Genomic DNA, 23,514 nt, shown 5'->3' with positions numbered 1-23,514 from the left:
TTGGTTTGGTTTGGTTTGGTTTGGTTTGGTTTGGTTTGGTTTGGTTTTGCTGATACAGGGTCTCAGCGACCCTCTCTTTAAAAGATAAGAAAATTTGCCTGGCGGTAGTCTGCAGAGTGAGTTCCAGGGCTACAGTCAGTGCTACACAGAGAATCCCTGTCTCAAAACACCAAAAGAAAGAAAAAAGGAAAAAGAAAGAAAGAAAATTACTCTAGGCTGTGGTCTGAGCAGAATACAGGGGGATGTTATGGGAAAAGGGGCAGTTTGGAGAAATCAGTCCTTACTGGGCTGTGGTCCAGTGTTTGTGGAACCTTTCAGACATCCAAGTGGGGAAGGCAGCTGGGTGGTGTATGTTCATTTTCAGTTCAGAGATGTGTTGGACAGGGCAAAGAGGTTTCTGGGAGCAAATGGATTTCTTCTGTCCTCTGTCCCCTCTGCCCACTCTGGTAACCTGCCTTTAGGTTGCTAGGGTGGGAGCAGTCCAGCTGGGCCCTGTTGACTTGTGCTGTCCTCCAGGTGGACTACGTGGAGCCTAGCCAGAACACCATCTCCCTCAAGATGATCCCACGCATCGACTATGACCGCATCAAAGCCCGCATGAGCTTGGTACTGCAAGCTGTGGTGCCTGCTGGGGGAACACGGCATCCTTGATGGTGGCTGTCCCTCACCCTCACCATCCTTGATGGTGGCCTTGTCCTCCACAGAAAGACTGGTTTGCCAAAAAGAAGAAGTTCAAGCGGCCCCCACAGAGGCTCTTTGATGCTGAGAAGATCAGGTGAGTGTACCTGGGGACCAGGCGCCGCTTTTGATTGCATGGCACAGTATGATCTTGGTGGTTTCTTCAGGTCCCTCCAGTGCAGTGTGAGCAGTTAGCTGGGCAGTCTAGCCTCAGGCAGACACGTTCTTCCCTGCTGCAGAGTGTTTACTTTATTTGTTTGGAGATGGAGGATTGAGTGCAGGGCCCTGTGCCTGCTGCGTAAACACCCTACCGCTGAGCGGATCCCAGCCTGCTAAATGTTGCTAATAAAGATGATTGCCCCAGTCTCCCAGGATATAGTAATTGACTTGGGGGTGGAGGGGTGTATTGTGTGTCTGTCTTTCTGTCTGGTGAGAGCAGCCCCAGCCTCACAGGTGATGACTGGGAGGAGTCTCTGGTGTAAGCATCTAGGACTGGCTGAGGTTACTGGTGATAGGCAAAAGAGAGAGGGGTCGTGGGTTTCTCTAGTCCTTTTCTGGAACCCACTGTGTGAGGTAGCCAGGAAGGTTTTTGTTTTTGCACTAGGGTAGAACTTAGGGCATTGGGCACATTGTCCACATGTTCTACTACTAGGTCATGCTCTACCAGATGGCAGAGGAGTCCTTTCGGTGTGCCCAGGAGAGCACACTACTCTGCCTGCCAGGCTCACCATGTGGCAAGGATGGCTGAGGGGACAGGCATTCAAATGTTTCCTTATAGCAGCCAACATCTTTCCATGCTGGGGCCTACGCTAAGTGCCTGTGCCCTGTACTCAGGGTATGGGACCCCGACAGGTCAGGGCTGGAGTAGGCACAGTATTGGCTCCCACCTGCCTGCATTGGGGTCATAGCTGTCAGCCATCTTGAGCCCACCTTCCCTCTTTGGGATAATGACGCTCTGCTTCTGGCACAAGTGTGAACATGCAAGGGATCTTGCCCTGCCCTCCGAGAACAATGTTTGCGCATCTCTTGTTTCTGAGAGCCTGCTGGATACCCAACACTGTCTAGTAAGAACAGAGATAGCAGCCGGTGCTGAGGGCCTGCCCTGCTAGAGCTCACATGTCCGTTCAGTGACCAATAAGGCAGGGAACGCCTTCTTTAAGCTGGCCTTTGGAGGAAGTCATCTAAGCCACCAGGGTTGTGTCTGGGTCCTGTGCCCTTTTCCGTCCAAGAAAAGGCTCACACACAGGCCCTTAACCTCTCTGTCCTCCCTCAAACCCCAGGTCCTTGGGGGGCGATGTTGCTTCTGATGGTGACTTCCTCATCTTTGAGGGGAACCGCTACAGCCGAAAGGGCTTCCTGTTCAAGAGCTTCGCCATGTCTGCTGTGGTAAGGCTCAGCGGCCAGTGATCATGGGGTGCAGCTTCTTTCCTCTTGAGCCTTAGTCCCTAGTGGCTTGTCTGGGCAGTGGATCTCACCCCAAGATGGTGACGCTGGCTCCTGTCCCCCTCCTCCCCTTACCCTGGATCTCAGATTACAGAGGGCGTGAAGCCCACCCTGTCAGAGCTGGAAAAGTTTGAAGATCAGCCTGAGGGCATCGACCTGGAGGTGGTGACTGAAGGCACAGGTACCTAGTCCTGGCCTCGCCTGGCCAAGGAGGAGGGTGGCCGTGGGGACGGGTGCCCAGTCAGCCCACGCTGTTCCCTCAGGGAAGGAGCGGGAGCACAATTTCCAGCCTGGGGACAATGTGGAGGTGTGCGAGGGTGAGCTCATCAACCTGCAGGGCAAGGTCCTCAGCGTGGATGGCAACAAGATCACCATTATGCCCAAGCACGAGGACCTCAAGGTGACGCCATGGGGCTGGCCACGTCTGTCATGGCAGCTTGCGTGTAAGAGGTCCAGGCAGTGGTTTCCATCCTCAAGGAGGACATGTCTGGACCTTTCTGTCTCCCTGTGCTGATGGTCTGCTGAGACTACTCAGGCTGCCGCCTGTGATTGGGAAGCAGGTTTCTGGTGTTTGTCAGGCCTATTCTGCCTGTCTGCAGGGGTCTCTGTGGGTGCACGCGGTGGCCTGGGCTCTGTCCTGTGTGTGAGGGAAGAGCGCCGCAGTGACACACACCTGTGTTTGGCTGTTTAGGGAGGAGAAAGATTCATCCAAGGGACCTCCCTCCCACCCCCTTTTGGTGCATGTTTTTTGTGCTTGGGATAAAACCCAGGGCTTTGTGCATTCTAGAAACGTGCCCTACCCTTTAGCCTCACCCCAGCCCCTCACTGGTGGTTTCCACCACTGAATCATATTCTTTGTCCCCTTTTTGTTTTTCACACTTACTTTTGTATGTACACATACCGCAGCACACATATGGAGGTCAGAGTCTGTTCCCTCCTTCACCAGTCTTTACTCAGGATTGAACTCTTGCTGACAGACTTAGCAAAAGTTCCCTTACCACTGAACCATGTTGCTGGTCCCCTCTGGCCTTATGTATATATTTTTTAACAGGGCTTCCCTGTGTAGCTCTGGCTGAACTGCAACCCACTATGTAGACCAGTCTAGCCTTCAGTTCATAGAGATAACCTGCCTCTGCCTCCTAAGTGCTAGGATTAAAGGCATTTGCCACTATGCCCAGCCTCTTTTTACTTAAAAAAAAAAAAAAAAAATGTATTTACTCACTTGGTATCTGAGGAAGGGCAGGAATAGAGCTCAGGTTTTCGGGCTTGGCAGAACGCTCCCTTACCCAAGCTGAGTCATCTCACTTTTTTCAGCTTTTGAGTCAGGGACTTGCTCAATTTTCGAGCCAGCAGCCTTGAACTTGTGGTTTTCCGCTTCATCCTCTCTGGTAGCTGGAATGACGGGCTTGTAAGCACAAGGGCCCCGTTCTGGATGTTTCCCGGTATGTTGTTGAAGAGCCTCTCAGGAGCTGTTGACATGCTTGGTCTTTGTTGTTGTTTCTGAGGAGCAGCATGTCTCATTGGGTTCAAAGTTTGATTATGGAGTGACCTGAGGTCAGAGTCTGCGTTCAGTCACAGGTGTGTGTGTGCGTGTGTGTGTGCGTGCATGCGCGTGCACGCATGCACTGCTGTAGGTGTGAAGAGTTATTGGTACTAGTATGCAGAGTCTTTCTTGGGCTAGGGAATGGCATCAAAAGACTGGTCCTAGAGAGTTCCGTATCTTTGAGGACAAGGTACCTGTGTGTTTAGGCGTGTGCACGTGGCTCATGGCCTAGCCATCTCTGGGGTGAAGGCTAGTCCAGCTGCCTGGGGCAGCTGCTGGACTAGTGTCTCAGATGGCCCTTGGTGGGTGGTGGAAGGATGCAGTTGGTGTGCAAGGGTCTCCTCTGAGACTGAGGTGATGCTAAAGGTGAGTGGGGCAGGTGCTGGGGTTTTGAGTACTCACTGTCCATGGCCAACTCTCCCAGGACATGCTTGAGTTCCCAGCCCAGGAACTTCGGAAGTACTTCAAGATGGGGGACCATGTAAAAGTGATCGCCGGCCGATTCGAGGGTGACACAGGTCTCATTGTGCGGGTGGAAGAGAACTTTGTCATTCTTTTCTCGGACCTCACCATGCATGAGGTAAGTGCCTGGAAGAGCATGGCCGAGGCCTCAGTACCAAGAGGAGACTCAGTGAGGCCTGCCTCACCCTTCCACTGTCTCTCCACAGTTGAAGGTGCTTCCCAGGGACCTGCAGCTCTGCTCAGAGACAGCCTCAGGTGTGGATGTCGGGGGCCAGCATGAGTGGGGTGAACTGGTGCAGCTGGACCCCCGCACCGTGGGTGTCATCGTGCGGCTAGAGCGAGAGACCTTCCAGGTGTGTCGGACGCTCCTATCCCAAGAGCCCCAGTCCTAGGAAGTGCTAGAGCATAGTGGCCATGCCCACAGTGGTGCTGGTACGCCGTGCGGTGTGGCTGTGCTGGGCTCCTGAGGCTCGTCTGTGTGATGCTGGCAGGCGGCCTGTCATTTTTCCTGTCTGCCTCGAGTCCCACACCCACTTACATGGAGATCTGCCTCGTTGGTGGAGAAGTTGAATGTGTGCCTCGGTATTTGGTACTTCTGCAAAGATGGAGTGCTACAGCTGCTACGCACGCTGTCCTTCCCCCCACCCTACCCTCACCCCCATGGGTGCATTAGCATGGTACCTAGGACCCTGAATCTGTGTCAGAGCTGTTGCTTCTGTATTGTGTCACCCAAGCCTCATGACTTGCCCTCTTCGGGCACGATAGGAATTGTGATTGCATTCCTCTCAGAGGGGAGTGTGTGAAGAGTTTGGTAGGACCTCCTCGCATGGCCCTGATGCTCAGGAAGTAGAGTCTTCTCCCAAATGCCTTCCTAATCCTTGTGTAGCTGAGGATGACCTTGAACTCCCTGTCTGCTCTGAATACTGAGATTATAGGCATTTGCCACTACGCCCAGTTAAGTGTGCTGGGAGTCAAACACAGACCTTCACGCCTGCTAAGCCAGCACTGTGTGCACTGATGGTCTAGAATGCGGTCAGGATGCTGTCTAGGGGCTCAGGGGCTCAGGGGCTCGGGACTGTCTCCCCCAAGAAAGGACAGCTCACTTCACATCACCCCTGTCACTTCTCTTCTGCATCCTTCTCCCTCCAAAGGTTTTGAACATGCACGGGAAGGTGGTGACCGTTAGGCACCAGGCAGTGACTCAGAAAAAAGACAACCGCTTTGCTGTGGCCCTGGACTCCGATCAGAACAACATCCATGTGAAGGATATTGTCAAGGTCATTGACGGCCCCCACTCAGTAAGTGTCTGCTCTTGCTGAGTCTGAAAGCCTTAGTGGGGATGTCCGCACTGCCCAGCATGTGACCCTCCTCTCCTGCCCAGGGCCGAGAGGGTGAGATCCGCCATCTGTACCGCAGCTTTGCCTTCCTGCATTGCAAGAAGCTGGTGGAGAACGGTGGCATGTTTGTCTGTAAGGCACGACACCTGGTGTTGGCTGGGGGCTCGAAGGTGAGCACATCAGGCCCCCAGGACCAGGCTGGTGGGGACCCAGAGTACTTATTGCCGCCAAGTTCTTGGGGAAGACAGTTTCTCTGGGATTTTGAGCTGTTCCCCTGTCGTTTGTCATCCACATTTTGGGGCACATGTTGGCTACTGGCACCCTGGGGTACCTTCAGAGGAGATAAAAGTGTCTCCCTCCAGGAGCGGAGACTCCAGGGCACAGTGAAAGTGAGGTGGTGGCAGGCTTTCACTTTCAGGGCTTCCTTTTCTGAGTGCCTCACAGCTAGTGACAGGGATACCACTTGTTGAGGTAGAGGCAGGGGCATGTGTGAAATCAGAACAAAGAAACACAGAGCCACCATGTACCTCAGGAATTGCCATTGCCCGCGCCCTGAGACAGGATGGGCCGGCCTGTGGTGAAGAACCTGATACCGGAAAGGAAATCTGAAGCTAGATATGATAGCACACACTGTTAGTTCCAGCACTGGGGACGCGAGGCAGGAGGCAGCTTAGTTTAAGGTCATCCCTCCTTGGCTACGTAGCATGTGCAAGGCCAGCCTGACCTAGACAAGACCGCCTCAAAAATAAAAATAAAAACAAAAAAAAAATAAAAATGAGGAAGTCATGGCAAGTGGCGCCCCCCGTGCGAGGTGGCCTGCAGATGAGATGGTTTGTACCAGTGTCTTGTAGTTTTATGTCATAGGGACTTACATTTCTGACTCATTATGGCTAAGGTGCATGTCTTGGTGCACAGAGACCCAGGCCTCTTGATAGATGGGCATAGGGGTGGCACTTCCTCTCTTAAGAGACAGGGATTTGTCTCTAGAAGGAGGAGGGAAGGTTGCTGGGCTACTAAAGCAAAATCTAGCTCTGTCATTGTGGGGAGGGGCCTGGAGGCCTGTCTGTCTTCTTCATCTCCTGCCTGGCTGTTCACTCTTGGTCTCTCTCTCAGCCCCGGGATGTGACCAATTTAACTGTTGGTGGCTTCACTCCTATGAGCCCCCGGATCAGCAGCCCCATGCACCCCAGTGGTGAAGGTGAGATGGCGTCAGAGTTCAGAGTTCAGAGTGGAGGAAACTAGAGCCTTGTGGCCAGAGTGGAGCCGGGAAAGGCCTAGGGTTAGGGAATAGGCAGAGGAGGCTCTTAAGCCATCCTGGGGCGGCTCACGCTGGTAGAGAGGTCTGAGGATGTCCTGGCTGTGGGCACACCATCAGAGGGAAAGGCATAAATCCTGGAGCCCCCAGCATCCTCCCACCCTGCAGGTCAGCATGGTGGCTTTGGCAGCCCAGGTGGTGGCATGAGCAGGGGTCGAGGGCGAAGAGACAACGAGCTCATAGGCCAGACTGTGCGTATATCCCAGGGACCCTACAAAGGTGAGCTATGGGGTGCGGGAGGCAGGGCCTGTGCTGGAGGGCGTCGCAGCCGCCTGACGGCCGCTTCCCTACAGGCTACATTGGTGTGGTGAAGGATGCCACAGAGTCCACAGCCCGAGTGGAGCTGCACTCTACTTGTCAGACCATCTCTGTGGACCGCCAGCGGCTCACTACGGTGTATGTCTGGGCAGAGGGAAGGCCAGTGTGCGCTTGATGGTTGGGCTTAAGGATGGGGGTGCTGGGCATCGCACCCACTGTGTTTGCTCTGTCCACAGCGACTCCCAGCGTCCAGGTGGCATGGCATCCACCTACGGACGGACGCCCATGTATGGCTCTCAGACACCCATGTATGGCTCTGGCTCCCGAACACCCATGTATGGCTCCCAGACGCCTTTGCAGGATGGTGAGTGTGTCTAGAATACTAGGGATGAAGCAGGGGGCCAGCAGATGGGATAGCTGAAGATCGGGTCTCTTTGCTTCTCCAGGTAGCCGCACCCCTCACTACGGCTCGCAGACGCCCCTGCATGACGGTAGCCGCACCCCTGCTCAGAGTGGGGCCTGGGACCCCAACAACCCTAACACGCCTTCCAGGTGAGAGTCATTTCTAGCATGAGCTGTGTAGGCAAGGATGTGAGTAGTTGTGTGTGAGCATCGTGCTCACTGGGTCCCTGGCCTAGTGTGGACATAGCTGCAGTATCCTGTCCGGTCACCGGCCTCAACATGCAGTTACTTTGTGCTTGGAGACGTTGCCACATATGCGATCTTGAGCAGGCAGCCTTGTTCCTCCGACTCGGCTGTGGAATGGCCGTAGGGTCAGGAGAGCCTTTGGCTGGGGCCTCTGTCAGAATGAAGTTGACGCACTTGAGGGTCCGGTGTGTAGCTGTTCCACAGCATCGTCAGATTTGTTTCCACCCATCATTCTCAACACTTCTGTCCCCACCAGGGCTGAGGAGGAATACGAGTATGCCTTTGACGACGAGCCCACCCCATCCCCACAGGCATACGGGGGAACCCCGAATCCCCAAACACCCGGCTACCCAGACCCATCATCCCCCCAGGTCAATCCACAGTACAACCCGCAGACACCAGGGACGCCGGCCATGTGAGTCCACCAGGGCTGAGCCCGAAAAGCCCTGCACACAGCTGCCCACCGCCCTGCCTCCTGACCCTTTCTGTCAGGACTAATACCCTTTTCTTCTGTCCACAGGTACAACACGGACCAGTTCTCCCCCTACGCTGCCCCCTCTCCACAGGGGTCCTACCAGCCCAGCCCCAGCCCCCAGAGCTACCACCAAGTGGCACCAAGTCCAGCAGGCTATCAGAACACCCATTCTCCAGCCAGCTACCACCCCACGCCATCACCCATGGCCTACCAGGTATGCCTTGTCACGGAAGGTGTGGGGGACTTAGGTGGGCCTCAGTCAGGATGGCCAGGCCCAGTGACTGTTCCAGACACTCATTCTTCTCCTCAGGCTAGTCCCAGCCCTAGCCCTGTTGGCTACAGTCCGATGACCCCTGGAGCGCCTTCTCCTGGAGGCTACAATCCGCACACCCCAGGCTCAGGCATCGAGCAGAACTCCAGTGACTGGGTGACCACCGACATCCAGGTGAAGGTGCGAGACACCTACCTGGACACACAAGTAGTGGGGCAGACGGGCGTCATCCGAAGCGTCACGGTGAGTGGGCTCCTGGGGGAGGGCAGGGCCCAGCTCTGTAGGCACCTTGTCTGTGGTACTATGGATGGAACGCTGGCATCATACATGCTGGGCTAGTGCTCTACCACTAAGCTAGATTACAACTATAATGTGTGCTCTACTGTGACGGACAGACAGACGAGGGAGGCTGGGGCGCCTGTGACTCCAGGGGAAGGGGAGTTCTGCCTCGCATGCTCGCAGCTCAGGCGTGTGGCCTGGGGACCTGGCACACAAAGCATGGTGACTTTGTGTTGCAGTCTTTGGAAAGATGAACTCACTAGTGTGCCAAGAGCCCCCGCCCCCAAGCTGGGCACCCTCATCCCCAGGCTCAAGGCCCTCAGCGGGACCCAGGGGGAGGGAAGGTGAGCAGTGACACTGGAAGAATGTCTGGACTAGATCACAGACCGTCCCGAGGGCACTTAGGGGCCACGAGGGCGCGTCAGGAGAGTGGTAGGAGCGATCTGTGACGTGCTTCTCATGCTTCGGTAGCATGGGTGGATCAGGATGGTAACACTGGTGTCGGGGAGGCCGGGTGCTCTGTGGCAGGGCAGTGGGGAAGGGAGGAAAGAGGCAGGAGACTGGAGGTCAGAGTCCGGAGGAGCAGGAGGTGGTGAGCATGATCACGTGAGCTTGGGGTCAGGGCTGATCCTGCGGCGACGGCTCCAGACGATCAGCAGTTGGAGAGATGAGGCTAGTTTGGAACAGGAAGAGTCAAATATGTGAGAGCTATCTCTCTTGATCTGAATCTGTTGTTGGGTATTTTTATTGTTTTGTTTGTGTTGTTTTTGAGACAGGGTCTCTCTGTGTAGCCCTAACTAGCTTGGAACTTGGATATATAGACCAGCCAGGCATGGCGCCTCACACCTTTAATCTCAGCACTTGGGAGGCAGAGGCAGGCAGATGTCTGAGTTCAAGACCAACCTGGCTACACCGAGAAACCTTGTTGAAAAACAAAACAAACAGACAAACAAAAATATAAGCAAACAAACAAAGATGCATCGATGAGGTAGACTGGCCTGGAATCCACAGAGATCCTCTCGCCTCTGCCCCATCTCTTTGAGTGCTGCGATTAAGACACCGCAATGTCTGGCTTTCTTTTAACCTGATTTTGATTCATTAGTGGAACTGCTCACCCTGATGCCACACAGCACAGGCCCTACCCAGTCTGTGGACTGGAAGGTGGGCTCCAGCTTGCATTGAGAGCAGCACAGGCTGAGCAGGCGATCCCTCTCCCTGTGCAGGGAGGCATGTGCTCCGTGTACCTGAAAGACAGTGAGAAGGTGGTCAGCATCTCCAGTGAACACCTGGAGCCCATCACCCCCACCAAGAACAACAAGGTAGAGAAGAGGCCTTTGGGAGGGAACGGGAGGGCTGCCAGGCTACTGGCGGGCCTGACACTCGTGTTGCCGCCAGGTGAAAGTGATTCTGGGCGAGGACCGGGAGGCCACCGGGGTCCTGCTGAGTATTGATGGCGAGGATGGCATCATCCGCATGGACCTGGAAGACCAGCAGATCAAGATCCTGAACCTCCGCTTCCTAGGGAAGCTCCTGGAGGCCTGACGCCCACGTGTGCAGGGCAGCATGGAGCGAGCAGCCCACTCTGGCCTTGCTAGGCCCAGCATAAGGCCTGAGTCTGCAGCAGGCCAGGGCCATCACTTCATTCTGGATTTCCTCCTCCTCCCTCCCCGATACTCTAGGTATCGGAGTAGAGTCTGAGAAAGGTTCCTGCCACCTTCTTTCTACTGTCCCAGCTTGCCTTTGTGTTCAGGTCTTTCAATAAAGAGAAGCTGGTTGAAAAGTGCCTATGAAGGCTTGTCTTGTGTAAGTGTAGCTATTAAGTTGGGGCAAATAACTGGATTCCAAGTTTCCCATCTAGAAAATAGTGCTTCTGGGACTCCAAAGGGCTCAAAGGATGCTGAAGACAAGTGGTTCAGTCCTGTCAGCCAAGTTGCTTAGCAGACTTGGGGAGGAGGATCATAAATCCATGGCCTGTAGAGACAACAGACCCCCTGGTGTAGCACTTCTCAACCTAAAGGTGAGGACCATTTTTGTGGGGGGTGGTGAACGACCCTTTCATAGGGATCACATGTCCTCCATATCAGATGTTTACATTATGATTCATAACTAGCAAAATTACAGTTAAGAAGTAGCAACAAAAATAATTTTATGGTTGGGGGTCACCACAACATGAGGAACAGCATTAGGAAGGTTGAGGTCCACTGCCTTAGTGAGACCCTGTCTCACAAAGTAAAAGAGTGGGGCACAGTGGTAGAGACAGAGGTTAGCCTGGTCTACAAAGTGAGTTCCAGGACAGCCAGGGTTATTCCACAGAGAAACCTTGTCTCAAAAGAGCAATAATAATAAAGAACGGAGTTTGGACAGCTCTGAACTTAGCTGGCCTGTGGTCCCTGTGCAATACGAGGGAACAAGTAAATCTAGATCTAGAGAAAGAAGGATCTGGCTGCTGGAGCCTGTGGTTGGTAAGCACGCTGGTGATGAGCTGCCTCAGCCAGAACAGCCACCAGCTGGGAGTCAAGACAGTACGGCCAGACCCAGAGGGATGGCTCAGATAGTAAAGGCACTTTGCCACCAAGCCTGGTAGCCCGAGTGCAGTCCTGAGTACCCACATGAAAGGAGAGAACTGACTCGTGCAGGTTAATCACTGACCTCCACATGTATGCTGGGGCATCCCCTCCCTAAGTAAATAAAGACTTTAAAAACGTAGGACACGTGGGCAGGCGGCGGACTGCCAGACCTGAGGTGACTCCCAGGAAGTACCATCAGGCAAACTGGGTATTCTCGAAGATGAAGGTGGGTTGATGGAATTTTTATTCAGTGTAGACCCCTCAAGTGCCAGAAGCAACTGAACAGCCAGAGGTTTAACGGAAGTGCTGAAACAATGCTAACTCATACTGGATATGGAGTTTTAAAGTCTCTAGAGTTTTGTGATTTGAGGGCGTTTTTATTTTTGTTTTTTTGAGACAGGGTTTCTCTGTGTAGCCTTGGCTGTCCTGGAACTCGCTCTGTAGACTAGCCTGGCCTCAAACTCAACAGAAATCCACCTGCCTTTGCTTCCCTAGGGCTGGGATCAAAGGTGTGTGTCATCACTGCCCGCTTGACATATGACTGATGGAGTATATCTTGGAGCTAAGTGAAAAATCAAGTCAGTGTCCCCAAGGACTCTATTATTTTAGTTTTTTGAGACAGGGTTTTTGTTTGTTTGGTTGGTTTGGTTTTTGTTTTAGCTCTGGCTCTCCTGGACTTCACTTGTAGACCAGGCTGGCCTTGAACTTAGAGAGATGTGCCTGCCGCTGCCTCCCATGTCCCGTGATTAAAGGATAGCACCGCCACTGCCTAGCCTCCCATGGACTCTTAATTCCTCCTGTGCTGCTGTCATGCCCCAGCCTCCTTAGTGGATTCTAAACCAGCACTCTACATTGAGCTCTGTCTCCAGCCCTGCAGTCTTGAACTGTGAAAGAACTTGACCCTAGGATCGCTTCTGCAAGCCTGATATAGGGGCAGGGATTAAAAATAAAAATAAAAGACATGCCATCGATCAGGGTAGGGTAGCGCATGGCCTCTGACGCCAGCACTGCCAAGAGAGAAGCAGGAGCATCAGGAAGTTCATGGTCTTTCTCAGCTGCATGGGTCAGCTTGGGCTGCAAGAGTGTCTCAAAAAAACAGCTGGTGAGATTGGAGTGTGGGTAAAAGTGCTGCCAAGCCTTATGACTTGAGTTCAGTTCCCCTGCACTCCTGTAACAGGAGAGAGCTAAGTCCCGCCAGCTGTCCCCTCCCCACCCCAACCAGGCAGGCAGCACATACCTTTAAACCCGGGGCTAGGGGAGTTAGAGGCAGGCAGATCCCTCTGAGTTCTAGCCAGCCTAGTCTATGTCCTCCACAGGCCGGCCGACGCTACAATAGACCCTGTTTCAAATAAAACTCATTTTAAAAATGAAGATATATCATGAAGATGCGTCCTCCACCCAGCTGCAGTAATGTAAGGCCAACAAGACTCACCAGGTCAAGGCAACGTTTTGACTTTTTTGACCACTAGCCTCAGAGGCTTCTCCTTAAGTCAACCGTGAGGGAGACAGCCTAGTTCAAACGACTCAGGCTTGATTCCCTGGACCCACGGGGTGGAAGAAGAGAAGCAACTCTTGAAAGTTGTCTTCTGACCCCCACGCCCTGTGCCACGATGGTACACACACTCAAACACATACGTAATTTAGCAGCACCCCAGTCTATTTCATTCCACTCCAAAAATGACCTCTCTGCATTCTGTGTGCCTTTCTCTTGCCAGACTTCGTATTTTCACTATCTTAGTACTTTGATTTTTTCTTTTTAAGATTAAATGTAAAAATCTGACTTGTTTCCTCATTGAAAACAACTTGGGGAACACTCACGGTGGCTTCCCGCACCCCAGATTCACTGCTTTCTTCATCACTCTCAAGCCTCGACCCGTCGGTACACTGTTCCTTTGGTTGAATCCGGATGAGTGGTAGGATTTCCAGTCATTTCTAGACACTCACGGTGGAGGGGGCAAAAAGAGATCCGGGGACGTGAGACGAGAGACCGGTTCAGCCTCCTGGTCTAGGTGAGAAAGACTGAGGGACCGCCGGCTCGCTTTGGGGGCCCTGGTCCGCCTTAGGGCTCCAGGGGGCGGGGTGCCAGAGGCCTGGATTGCGGCTCGGAGCGCCCCGCCTGAAGCACAGTCAGCTGGGAGCGCCCCTGAGGCGCTCCGCGAACACGCCTTTTTTGTCCCGCTCGGCTTCCTGTCCACACGCGCCGTCTCGGCGTTCCCATTGGTCGCAGTCCCCGGCTGGGCGGGAGCGAGCGAGCGGGTGGGCGGGGCCGCGTGGCGTCAGCGCAAGATGGCGGCCTCGGCGGCGCTGTTCTCGCGCTTGCGGAGCGGGCTCCGGGTAGGCGCGCGGGGACTGTGCACGCGGCTGGCGCCGCCGCCTCCCCGCACTCCGGAGCAGGTGAGCGGCACCGGGACCCGCACCCCGCTTCGGGGCTCCCTTCTAAAGCTTTGGGCGCATGGTAGTTGCCCGGCGAGTCCGGAATACCGTACTTCAGGGTGCTGAACGGGATGGAGCCCGCGGTCTGGGATGTGTCCAACCCTTCTGTGTGGACCGTGGTTGCTCCCCCGAGGATGACTATGGAGGCCCAGTGCGTCCTTTGGAGCCCACGTCTCAGCCACGTGGGTGCCGGGAGAGGTCACCTGTTCTTGTATCAGTGACCATTTAGGTGACTCTCGACGGGGGAAGGGCCGGGGACGCTAGAGTCCCAGGCCGGCCTTAGGGACATTTCATTGACCTCGGTGGTGGTGAGCGGCCGAGACGGGAAGGAGCCAGCTTACCTTCCGTTTTGACCTAGGCATTCTGACCTCCAAGACTCTTCATCACTTTCCGTTCCCTATTTCCCTAAGTCCCAGACAAGGGGTTGCAGCTCCTCGCCCCTGCTGCCTTCTCTTTCAAGCCCCTCCATCTTGGGCCCTGGGTGTCCGAATGTCTTAACTGTTCGTCTTGTCCCTTGCGTGCCCTCTGTCCCGTGTTAACCCCCCCCCCCCCCATCCCTTCCTCTCCCTGCCCTAGTCTTCCTGACTCCAGGATCTTGGGCAATCCGGCCTTTCAGCTCTTGAACCCCTGTGGTTCTCTCGGCAGCTTAGTTTTGACCCTCTGAGGGAACCAACCTCTCAACTTACCCCTGTAGGGACACTTTTCTGGGGCTCTGTGGATGTTCGCTTGCTGGCTTGATCTGGAGACTACTTGGACCACATTAGAGGTCAGAGTATTGCGTAGTTTTTCTCTTAGCTGACCCCTCTTCCTCTCCCTCCACTCAGGTTGCTGAGATCGCCAGCCGTGGGGGCTCAAAGCCTCAAGGGCCACAGCCTCAGCCGGGCTCAGAGGGCCCCAGCTATGCCAAAAAAGTTGCACTCTGGCTTGCTGGTTTGCTTGGGGCTGGTGGGACTGTCAGCATCGTCTATATTTTTGGTAAGAGACATAATCCTGCCTCGTTGGCCCCTAGATTTCTACTGTGAAACTTTCTCTTCTTTTCTCATACTGTGTTCATTCCCTGGCTCCTCCCTCAATGGGGTTATAAACTATGATAGTCACCTGAAATTCAAGAAGCCCCCTCTATCCCGTGTACCTACAGTTGTTTTCTGTAGTCGGTCCTTGTACTTCAGGATCTAAGGGGAGGATGGGAAGAATAGGGCTAGACTAATGCCTGAAGCTGTGTCTCCCCTCAGCAGCAAAAGTCTAACTTTTCCCGAGGGCTCAGCTCACTTAGAATCAGCTCACTTAGAATCCCCACCCCAACCTTCTCCTCCCTTAATCCAGGAGCTGTACCTCTAGCAATATTCCCTTTGAGTGGGGAGTTCAAACACCTCATTCTCCTTCATCTTCCAGACCCAGAAGACTAGGCTCCAGTTTCCCTCATTTATCTCTGTCTCCTTTGCAGGAAACAACCCTGTGGATGAACATGGTACCAAGGTGAGGGGAGTGAGAACCAGGGGTGCTAGGGTCTGTTCTGGAAGGGTGCGGGTGGGTCGCTTTTGGTTGGTTCGGGCTCCTTTCAAGGCTGGAGTGAGCCTCTCCCTCCCTCCCTGGGACCTTTGCCTACTTAGTCTCTAGAGCTTCCTGTGTGGATGTACTGGGGTCCTCTCTCTGCTGTTTCAGAACTTTCCCTTTTCTCCCCCAGATTCCTGATGAATTCGACAATGGTGAGTGATTAAACAGAGTTGGGACCCCCTGGTGTTCCATCTCTGCTTTTTTTTTTTTTTAGCTTGGTTAGAGTGCTATTACCTACTCTGTATCCCAACCCCTCCTCCTTCCATGGAGGTGCGGCAGTTAGATGGCTTTGGGGAAGGGACATAACAAAAGCCCCGCTCTCTTTCCTGGCCCCTCCACCCTGGAACAGATGGTCAGAAACAGATGGGGGCAGGGAGCTCTGGCCATCCATCCCAGACACAAGGCTTCCTGTGCCATAGACCTGAGCATCTGCAGCCCTGACCCCACCCTTTTATGACAACCCCTTTTTCTTTTAATCTCTAAGTCCCTACTCCAACCCATGCCTCATTTCCAAAACAATGTCTCTTTGTGCCTGTGCCACTGTCCCCCTTCCCTACACATACACCCCAAATCACAGAGTTTACTGCTAACATAGGCAGTGGAGTAGCTGTGGTTTCTACCCGACCCTTCCTGAGAGAAAGTGAAATTGGTAGTCCAGAAAGGCGCCTGCCTGTGTGTGGGGTGTCAGACAACGTGTACAAGCCCTGGTTGTTTTACTTGTTCACACCAGGCAGATGGATGGGTCTGCTCTTTTAGCTGGAGAGATGTCAACCCCCCTGTTTTATTTTTATCTTTTTTCTTGTTTGTTTTTTGAGACAGGGTCTCACTGTGTAGCTCTGTCCTGGAATTCACTGTGTAGACCAGGCTGATCCCAAATTCTCAGAGGTCACTTGTCTTTCCTTCCTCCCAAGTCCTGAGCTTAAAGTCTGGCACCACCACACCCTGTTCCCCCTGGTCTTATTCACCTGATATAATTGTCATCTTGGAGGCTTCTCCCTCTGTCTGCTCACCTAGGCCTAGTCCTGGAAGCTTCTAGTCTCCGTACAACACAATCTAGGCCTCATACTAACTCTGGCTATCTGTTCTTGTTTGTTTGTTGTTGTTTTGTTTTGTTTTTTTCAAGACAGGGTTTCTTTGTAGCCTTGGCTGTTCTGGACTTTGTAGACCAGGCTGGCCTCAAACTCATATCTGCCTGCTTCTGCCTCCCTGAGTGCCAGGCTTGCAGGCATGTACCACAGTGCCTGGCTGTGTTCTATTTTTAAATTAAGTGTGTGTGTGTGGGGGGGGGGTGTACACATGAGTTCAGGTGCCCTCAGAGGCTAGGTAAGAGCTTTGGATCCCTTGGGGCTGGGTGACAGGTGTTTGTCATCTTCCCGACCTGGGTGCCAGGAACCCGAGCTCTACAAGGGCAGTCGAGACTCAGCTGCTCATCTTTCCAGCCTGCTGTTGTGTCCCCCGAACCCTTCTGTTCTGACTTCAGACTCACTATGTAGTCCTGGCTGCCTCCGAACTTAAACTTCTTCTGCCTGAACCTTCTGAGTAGCTGGGGTGACAGGTCTGTGCCGCTGCAGCCCAGCTCTGTCCCCACTTTGAACCAGGTACTACTTTGTTGCAGGGGCCTGTCCTGTGCATTGTGGGATGTTTTAACCTGCATTCTTGGCATCTACTCACCGAGATAGATACTAGTATTATGGACTCTTAAAAATGTCTCCATGAAGGTAGGCCCGCCTTTAATCCCAGCACTTGGGAGGCAGAGGCAGGCTCTATGAGTTTGAGGCCAGCCTGGTCTACAGAGCAAGTGCAGGACAGCCGGGGCTGCCTGGAGAAACCCTGCCCTGACAAACCAAAAGAATAGTAATTATAGTGGTAGTAGAATGCCTGCATCAGGGGCGCGCTCAGCGCAGAGCACACCCACAGCATTGTGGGAGGCCTTCCTTCAGCCCCGAGCACAGATTCCAGACGTCGCCATCATGCCCCGGACAGGCCTGTTCCTAGCTGCTAGAAAACATGTATGTCTGCCAAAGGAAGCACACTGACGGAGTGGGCGATCTCAAAGCTTGATAGTTTGACATGGGTGGAGGGCAGGCTGCCGTGCGAGCGGACGTGCCAGCTGTGGCATGAGGTAGGCTGTGAGCCTACCACTTCATACCTGCCGGGGTTGAGATGGAAGCACTCACAGGGAGACCAGCTTGTGGCACTGAGGCAGGCTGTGAGCCTACCACTTCATACCTGCCGGGACCGAGATGGAAGCACTCACAGGGAGACCCGGCAGAGGGCGCATGTCTTCTCCCCTGCTCCTCGATGCTGTCTGCATTGGACCGCAGCACGCGTGTGCAGACCTGCTTGGGCTAAGTTCTGTGCTTCAAGCTGGGCTTGCTAGAGCACAACAGTTGTCTGAGTACTGGGTCAGGAATTCAAGACAAACCACAGCCACAGGAAGGCTTGCCTCAGAAAACAGTAAAAAAGCTGGGCAGTGCACTGATCTCTGAGTTCAAGGACAGCGGGGCTACTGAGTGAGTTCCAGGACAGTCGGGGTCTCAAAACACCTGGAATTTTTTCTCACTTTTCCTTCTGAGATCTGTCTGTTCTGCAAGTAAAGAAATAATAACGATAAACTGGCCTGTCCGGGAGGTGGAGCAGCGGCTTACATGGCCATCCCTTTGTGCCTGGTGTTCTAGATCCAGTTCTGGTTCAGCAGTTGCGCCGGACATACAAATATTTCAAAGATTACAGACAGGTGAGTGAGGCGGGGTGGCTGGCCTCATGCCCTGACCCCACGCCCTGTCCTGTTTGTGAGTGGGTGGCTCGTCCTCCTGCAGATGATCATCGAGCCCACCAGCCCCTGCCTCCTCCCAGACCCGCTGCGGGAGCCCTACTACCAGCCACCGTATACACTGGTCCTGGAGCTCACTGGGGTCCTTCTGCATCCGGAGTGGTCGGTGTGTCCTGCGGAAGGCAGCGCGGGGTCCTTGGGGAGGCTGGCGTGGGCGTGGCGGGGTCAGCCTCTGTCTTTGTTCGCTGCCGCCTTGCTCCCTTGCTCCCTGTTTTAGGCTGTCAAACTTGAGTCCACCCGGCTCAGTCGATTGCTACATGCTCCTGAACCCGCAGGGGCAGACCGAAGCCTGCTGCTGGGACCCGCAGGCTGGGTGGTAACCCTTCGGGCCCTGCGGCCTAAACGCTCCTGTGTCCTCACTGCCTCTGCAGCTGGCCACTGGCTGGAGGTTTAAGAAGCGTCCAGGCATCGAGACCTTGTTCCAGCAGCTTGCCCCTCTGTATGAAATAGTCATCTTCACGTCGGAGACTGGCATGGTGAGGCCCTGCGCCGGCAGTGACACAGGTGGGTGATGAGGCGCCTGGGAGCCAGCCTCATGAGCTTCCCTCCACCCTTGCAGACTGCATTTCCACTCATTGATAGTGTGGACCCGCATGGCTTCATCTCCTACCGTCTGTTCCGGGACGCCACCAGATACATGGAGGGACACCATGTAAAGGTGCCGTGTGGGCATGCGCGGTGGGCCTCTGGGATAGATGCGGGGTGCTCATACTGCAGAGGAAAGGGCCCTGCTCCTTCTGATGTCAGTGCTTGCCTCCAGCTTGGGTGAGAGGTGGGGCCTAGGCTTTGTTTCTGGAGCTGTAAATGGCTTCCGCGAGGCTGTGCTTGGCACTGTCATAGAACCTGTTCCTTTGGCCAGCCATGTATCTAGACATGGTGGCCAGGCCCCTCTTAGCCATGCGTGTGTCTTGGGGACTTGGGGTTTTGTACCATTGTACGGTATAACTGGCTTTGACAAGGGCCTGTAATTCCTGGCTTGCAGCACGTCTAGTTGTAGCCTCTCAGAGACTTGGGGTAGAGATTGAACCCACCAGACAGAGAACCCGTGTTTTCTCCAGAGACTCCTGGCTTAGGTGTCCATGTGACCAGGCCCCAGTTTCCCAGAAGCCTCAGGTCACCTTCCATGCCCCGAATTTCGGAGACAACCCCGAGTGTGTGACTCTGCCTGCCCTGTCCCCTCTGCGACCAGCAGGGAGGGGAGTGATGGTGACCTGGTCTCTACCACCCACTTCAGGACATTTCCTGTCTGAACCGGGACCCGGCCCGAGTGGTAGTGGTGGACTGCAAGAAGGAAGCTTTCCGCCTCCAGCCCTACAACGGCGTCGCCCTGCGGCCGTGGGATGGCAACTCGGACGACCGCGTCCTGCTGGACCTGTCTGCCTTCCTCAAGAGTGAGCCTCACCCTACTGTCTGAGCCAGAGCCTTGACCCTGAAGACAATGGCAGAGCCTTGTCGTTAGTGTGAAACTGAGCAGTCAGGGCGCAGGAGACCCATGAGTCCCCTGGAGTCCTCTGGAACTCCCTGGAATGTTCAGGCATTTCTCTCAGGGGTATTTGGGCATGTTTGGAGGAGCCCTGTCACAGCATGATACAGTGTGATTCCAGGGCGTGCTGGCCCTCCCCTGGGCCTCACGGAGGCCTGACTAACTAGCACCCTTCCCTGTTGTGCCTACAGCCATCGCACTGAACCAAGTGGAGGACGTCCGGACAGTGCTGGAGCACTATGCTCTAGAGGATGACCCGCTGGAGGCCTTCAAACAGCGGCAGAGCCGGCTTGAGCAGGTTAGGCCCTGGCACAGCTGTCTGTCTCCTGGGTGTCGGTGCGCGTCTGAGCACTGTCTTCTCCACCTTGGCCTCTGGTGTGGGCCTCTTACATTTGCAGCCTGGGCTAGAAGCAGGAGGCAGGAGCTAGTCAGCACTTGAGATAAGTTCTCCATGGCCTTGGGTGGCTCTGGGCCCTTCGTGCTGGACTGTGGCTTTAGAGCCAGTCTGCCATTCTCGGGGCTCTGCTGATGCTCACCTCAGGGGCTGGGGAAAGCGTGTTTTCTGGGTGTCCTTTTGACACAATATCTCATGTAGTTCAGCTGGCCTTAAACTGTCAGTCCTCTGCCGCGGTCTTGTGAACGCTGGGTTTACAGGTGCTGTTTCGCCATGCCTGACTGTACATGTTGGGAGCATTTGGTTCTTTAATAGTCCTGCCTGTGCTGGGGATGCAAGGGTGCTGGGCCTGCACCCCGGGGCTTGGAGTTACCCTTGCTGGGGTCTGGATCCTACCCTCTGGGTACTGAGTCCTGTCTTTCTCTGACCCCAACTGCAGGAGGAGCAGCAGCGCCTGGCCGAGCTCTCCAAGTCCAGCAAGCAGAGCCTGTTCTTTGGCTCCCTGACCAGCCGCCTGTGGCCTCGCTCTAAGCAGCCCTGACTGCCGGGCCTCCTCAGACTTGGTGCCTGGGCCTCAGGCCCCAGACCTCACAGAGCAAGGTTTGGACAGCTGTGTGTCCAATAAAGCGCATCCCAGATGCCACAATGCCTGTGTCCAGAGAGTCCAGATGGGGCGTCGGGGCGTCACCACCGTGACTGAGCGCCACCACTAGGCACAGTGAGTGCTTGGTCGGATTGGGGCGCCTGCAGCCTGGGAAACTGAAAGCCTGGGTTACTGCTGCACCATTTACTGTAAGAGCTGCAAAGAAAAGCATCTCTCTCTCTCTCTCTCTCTCTCTCTCTGGCTCTGGAGTCCTTGTGTGCTGTGGAAATAAAGAGAGTCATGGCCTCTCGGGACCCATCTCAAGGGCTGCTCCGCCTAGCTGTGTGTGTGGCTCTGGATCTTTGATCATCCACATTTCACAGAAGCCAGAAATCAGGATTGTGTTTTCTTTTTGGAGACAAGGGCTCACTGTGTAGACCAGACTGGCCTTGCCTCTGCCTATCAGGTGCTGGGATTAAGGGTATTTGCCTCTGCTATTTATTCTTCTTTTGGAGACTGGTTCTTATTATGTAGTTCAGGCTAGCCTGGAATTCCTAGGCCTAAGCAGTTGTCTTGAGTAGCTGGGACTAGAGGCATGTGCCACTCTTTTCTGCTAGAAGTCAAGATTTAAAAACAACAAAACCGTTGGATTTCTCCAGTTTTACTTTTTTTATTATCTTTGTGGTACTAGGGATGAAACATGCAAACATGCCAGGAAGGCGTTCTACCAGTGAATCCTATCCCAGTCTGTCTTTTTTTATTTTTTAAGATTTATTTACTTATTATGTATACAGTGTTCTATCTGCATGTACACCTGCAGGCCAGTGTGTGTGTGTGTGTGTGTGTGTGTGTGTGTGTGTGTGTGTGTGTGTGTGTCCGGGCTCTGTCCTACCACGTGGTTCGCAGGGGTGGAAGTCTAGTTCCTTATCCTCCTGAGCCACTGTTGTGTTTTTGGTTTGATATGTAGCCCATGCTGGTTTTGGAATGCCTGTAGCAAACAAAGGATGGCCGTGGACTCCTTGCCAGAGCCACCTCCTGACTGCCAGGACCGAAGGCATGCACCACCACACCCAGCTGATTCAGTGCTGGGTACCAGTGGACTTGATGCTAAGCAAGCACACCTCCTCCTGAGCCCCCCCCCCCCCGGCCTCTTCATTAACAACTGTGTGTGGCTGTGGCTTCTGCTTGGAAAAGTGCAGCTGTGTGGTATTCTAGTGAATGTGCATTGGTGCTTTGCCTGCATGTGTGTCTGTGAGAGGGGGTTGTAGCCCCTGGGACTGGAGTTACAGGCAGCTGCCATGTGGGTGCTGGGAATTGAACCCGGGTTCTCTGGGAGAACTGCCAGTGCTCTTAACCGCTGAGCCATCTCTCCAGCCCCAGTGATAGCTTTCTCCGTTTTATGTCATGCACTGTGTACTTACAGAGGCCGGAAGAGGGCACTGAATCCCCTGAGGTTGTGAGCTGCCATGTGGTTGCTGGGAATTGAACCTGGGTCCTCTGGAAGAGCAGACAGTGTTCTTAACTGCTGAGTCATCTCTCCAGCCTACCGATAATAGTTCGGTCTGGATTGATAGGCCTTCAGGCAAGGAACCTGTCTGTTTCCTCCTGTCTGAAGTAGAGTGAAAACTGTTGGTCTCTTACCCAAGCCTCTCTGCTCCAGCCATACCTAGTTTTAGCCCAGCTCAAAACACAACAAAATAATGCTTTCATGCATTGGAAGCCGTGGGCTGGGTCAGGGTGCATTCTAAACTGTTTGAAATGCCTTCAGTGCCAGCACAGAGAGAAGGGCTGGTGAGGTGCCAGCAGGCTGTAATCTCGGCATTTAAGAGAACTGATGAGTTTGAAGCAAAACTGGTTATGTAGCAAGACCATTGACAGCCCAGCGCCCAGCCTGGGGTACTGCACAATTCAGAGCTAAAGACTCCCTCTCTCTTGCCTCATCCCCAAGACAGGAGATCACTCTATAGCTTGCTGGCCTGGAAGAGCAGGGTAGCCTCCAGCGTACAGAGATCCACCTGTCTCTGCCTCCTGGGTGCCGGGATGAAAGCCTCGTGCTACCACACCTGGTGGGCAGTGGTGGCACACATCTTTAATCCCAGAGGCAGAGGCAGGTGGATCTCTGAGACCAGTCGGTCTACAAAGCAAGTCCAGGACAGCCAGAGCTACACAGAAACCCTCTCCTGAAAAAACGAAAAAGAGTTTCTATTTTAAGGAATGAGTTTGCTCCGCATCTGGAGGCCTTGCCTTGGCAGCCTTATCTAAAGAAACCGTGGTGGAACAAAGCTTGGTGTGGGAGATAGGGTCCTGGAAAGAGTCTTGGACAGAGGGAACTTCTCTTTTGGAGTGAGGGGAACATTATGAGGTTTTGAGGCAGGCTTGCTATGTAGCTCACATTGGCTCTGAACTTGAATGATCGGCGTGCCTAGGCCTCTTGATACTGGAATTACAGCCATGTGCCCCCTCACCCTTCTAGAGAGGACTTCATGTGTGACCTGGGTCTGCTCACTGCTGCATGAGGAAGAAGTGTGTTTGCTCCACTGCCCTGGAGACCAGTGGGTCCATCAGATCTGTCCCTTCACTTTGGTGCTGACTGGGCCCCTGGCCCTATCCACTCACAGTGGAGGAGAGATTTGAGCATAGGTGCAGAAGACTTCCACAATGCTCATTCGATGGGCCTGGGGCATTTAACCCCAAATGCCCTGTGCTCCAGCGTTCTTGGGGAGTCATCTCTCCCCCCCCCAAACCCCCCCCCAGTGACCTCCAGCTTCATTGCACTTGTGGCTTAAGTACTTGCTGTCACCATCTGAGCCCCCCCCCATGACAGCAGTCAACAAGGGGGGTAGGAAGCAGTGTCCCACTGTGCTGCTATTCCCGAAGGGAGGATGCAGTGCAGGCAGTTGGGTGGGGGGACATGAAAGGGAGCAGGGTAAACACACAAGCCTGTAATTCTAGCTCCTC

The 23,514-nt window shown here is 54.1% G+C and overlaps 2 protein-coding genes across 6 annotated transcripts in view; both read left to right on the top strand.

Annotated features, from left to right (window-relative positions):
* Supt5h (SPT5 homolog, DSIF elongation factor subunit) overlaps positions 1–10,492 on the top strand; it is a 23,883-nt gene extending 13,391 nt beyond the window's left edge. For all 5 annotated transcript variants that reach the window (XM_055594726.1, XM_055594723.1, XM_055594725.1 and 2 more), the window contains 19 exons: positions 517–606; positions 705–775; positions 1,959–2,064; positions 2,209–2,302; positions 2,385–2,521; positions 4,089–4,244; positions 4,333–4,479; positions 5,278–5,424; positions 5,508–5,633; positions 6,577–6,661; positions 6,887–6,997; positions 7,072–7,174; positions 7,273–7,400; positions 7,483–7,588; positions 7,941–8,099; positions 8,205–8,373; positions 8,470–8,673; positions 9,933–10,028; positions 10,105–10,492. In XM_055594726.1, coding sequence (XP_055450701.1) covers positions 517–606; positions 705–775; positions 1,959–2,064; positions 2,209–2,302; positions 2,385–2,521; positions 4,089–4,244; positions 4,333–4,479; positions 5,278–5,424; positions 5,508–5,633; positions 6,577–6,661; positions 6,887–6,997; positions 7,072–7,174; positions 7,273–7,400; positions 7,483–7,588; positions 7,941–8,099; positions 8,205–8,373; positions 8,470–8,673; positions 9,933–10,028; positions 10,105–10,251 — 2,382 coding nt within the window. In that variant the 3' untranslated portion in view covers positions 10,252–10,492. The remainder of the gene's footprint in view (positions 1–516; positions 607–704; positions 776–1,958; positions 2,065–2,208; positions 2,303–2,384; positions 2,522–4,088; positions 4,245–4,332; positions 4,480–5,277; positions 5,425–5,507; positions 5,634–6,576; positions 6,662–6,886; positions 6,998–7,071; positions 7,175–7,272; positions 7,401–7,482; positions 7,589–7,940; positions 8,100–8,204; positions 8,374–8,469; positions 8,674–9,932; positions 10,029–10,104) is intronic.
* A 3,048-nt stretch (positions 10,493–13,540) lies between these two features.
* On the top strand, positions 13,541–20,897 carry Timm50 (translocase of inner mitochondrial membrane 50). The gene is made up of 11 exons (XM_055595015.1): positions 13,541–13,670; positions 14,534–14,684; positions 15,154–15,185; positions 15,394–15,415; positions 17,942–18,000; positions 18,083–18,202; positions 18,468–18,572; positions 18,656–18,754; positions 19,331–19,487; positions 19,771–19,877; positions 20,413–20,897. The coding sequence occupies exons 1-11, from the start codon at positions 13,563–13,565 to the stop codon at positions 20,512–20,514; spliced, it is 1,062 nt and encodes a 353-aa protein (XP_055450990.1). The 5' UTR covers positions 13,541–13,562; the 3' UTR covers positions 20,515–20,897.
* Positions 20,898–23,514: the final 2,617 nt, after the last annotated feature.

The sequence above is a fragment of the Psammomys obesus genome, unplaced genomic scaffold, assembly GCF_907164565.1.
Source record: "Psammomys obesus unplaced genomic scaffold, mPsaObe1.curated_primary_1811, whole genome shotgun sequence".
NCBI classification, from domain to species: Eukaryota; Metazoa; Chordata; class Mammalia; order Rodentia; family Muridae; genus Psammomys; species Psammomys obesus.
This window is presented reverse-complemented; position numbering and strand designations above follow the sequence as displayed.

Coding starts and splice junctions, on each gene's coding strand:
- Timm50 (XM_055595015.1), top strand. CDS start 13,563: ATGGCGGCCTCGGCGGCGCTGTTCTCGCGCTTGCGGAGCGGGCTCCGG. Junction 18,001..18,082: donor ATTTCAAAGATTACAGACAG/GTGAGTGAGGCG, acceptor GTCCTCCTGCAG/ATGATCATCGAGCCCACCAG. Junction 19,488..19,770: donor CCTGTCTGCCTTCCTCAAGA/GTGAGCCTCACC, acceptor TTGTGCCTACAG/CCATCGCACTGAACCAAGTG.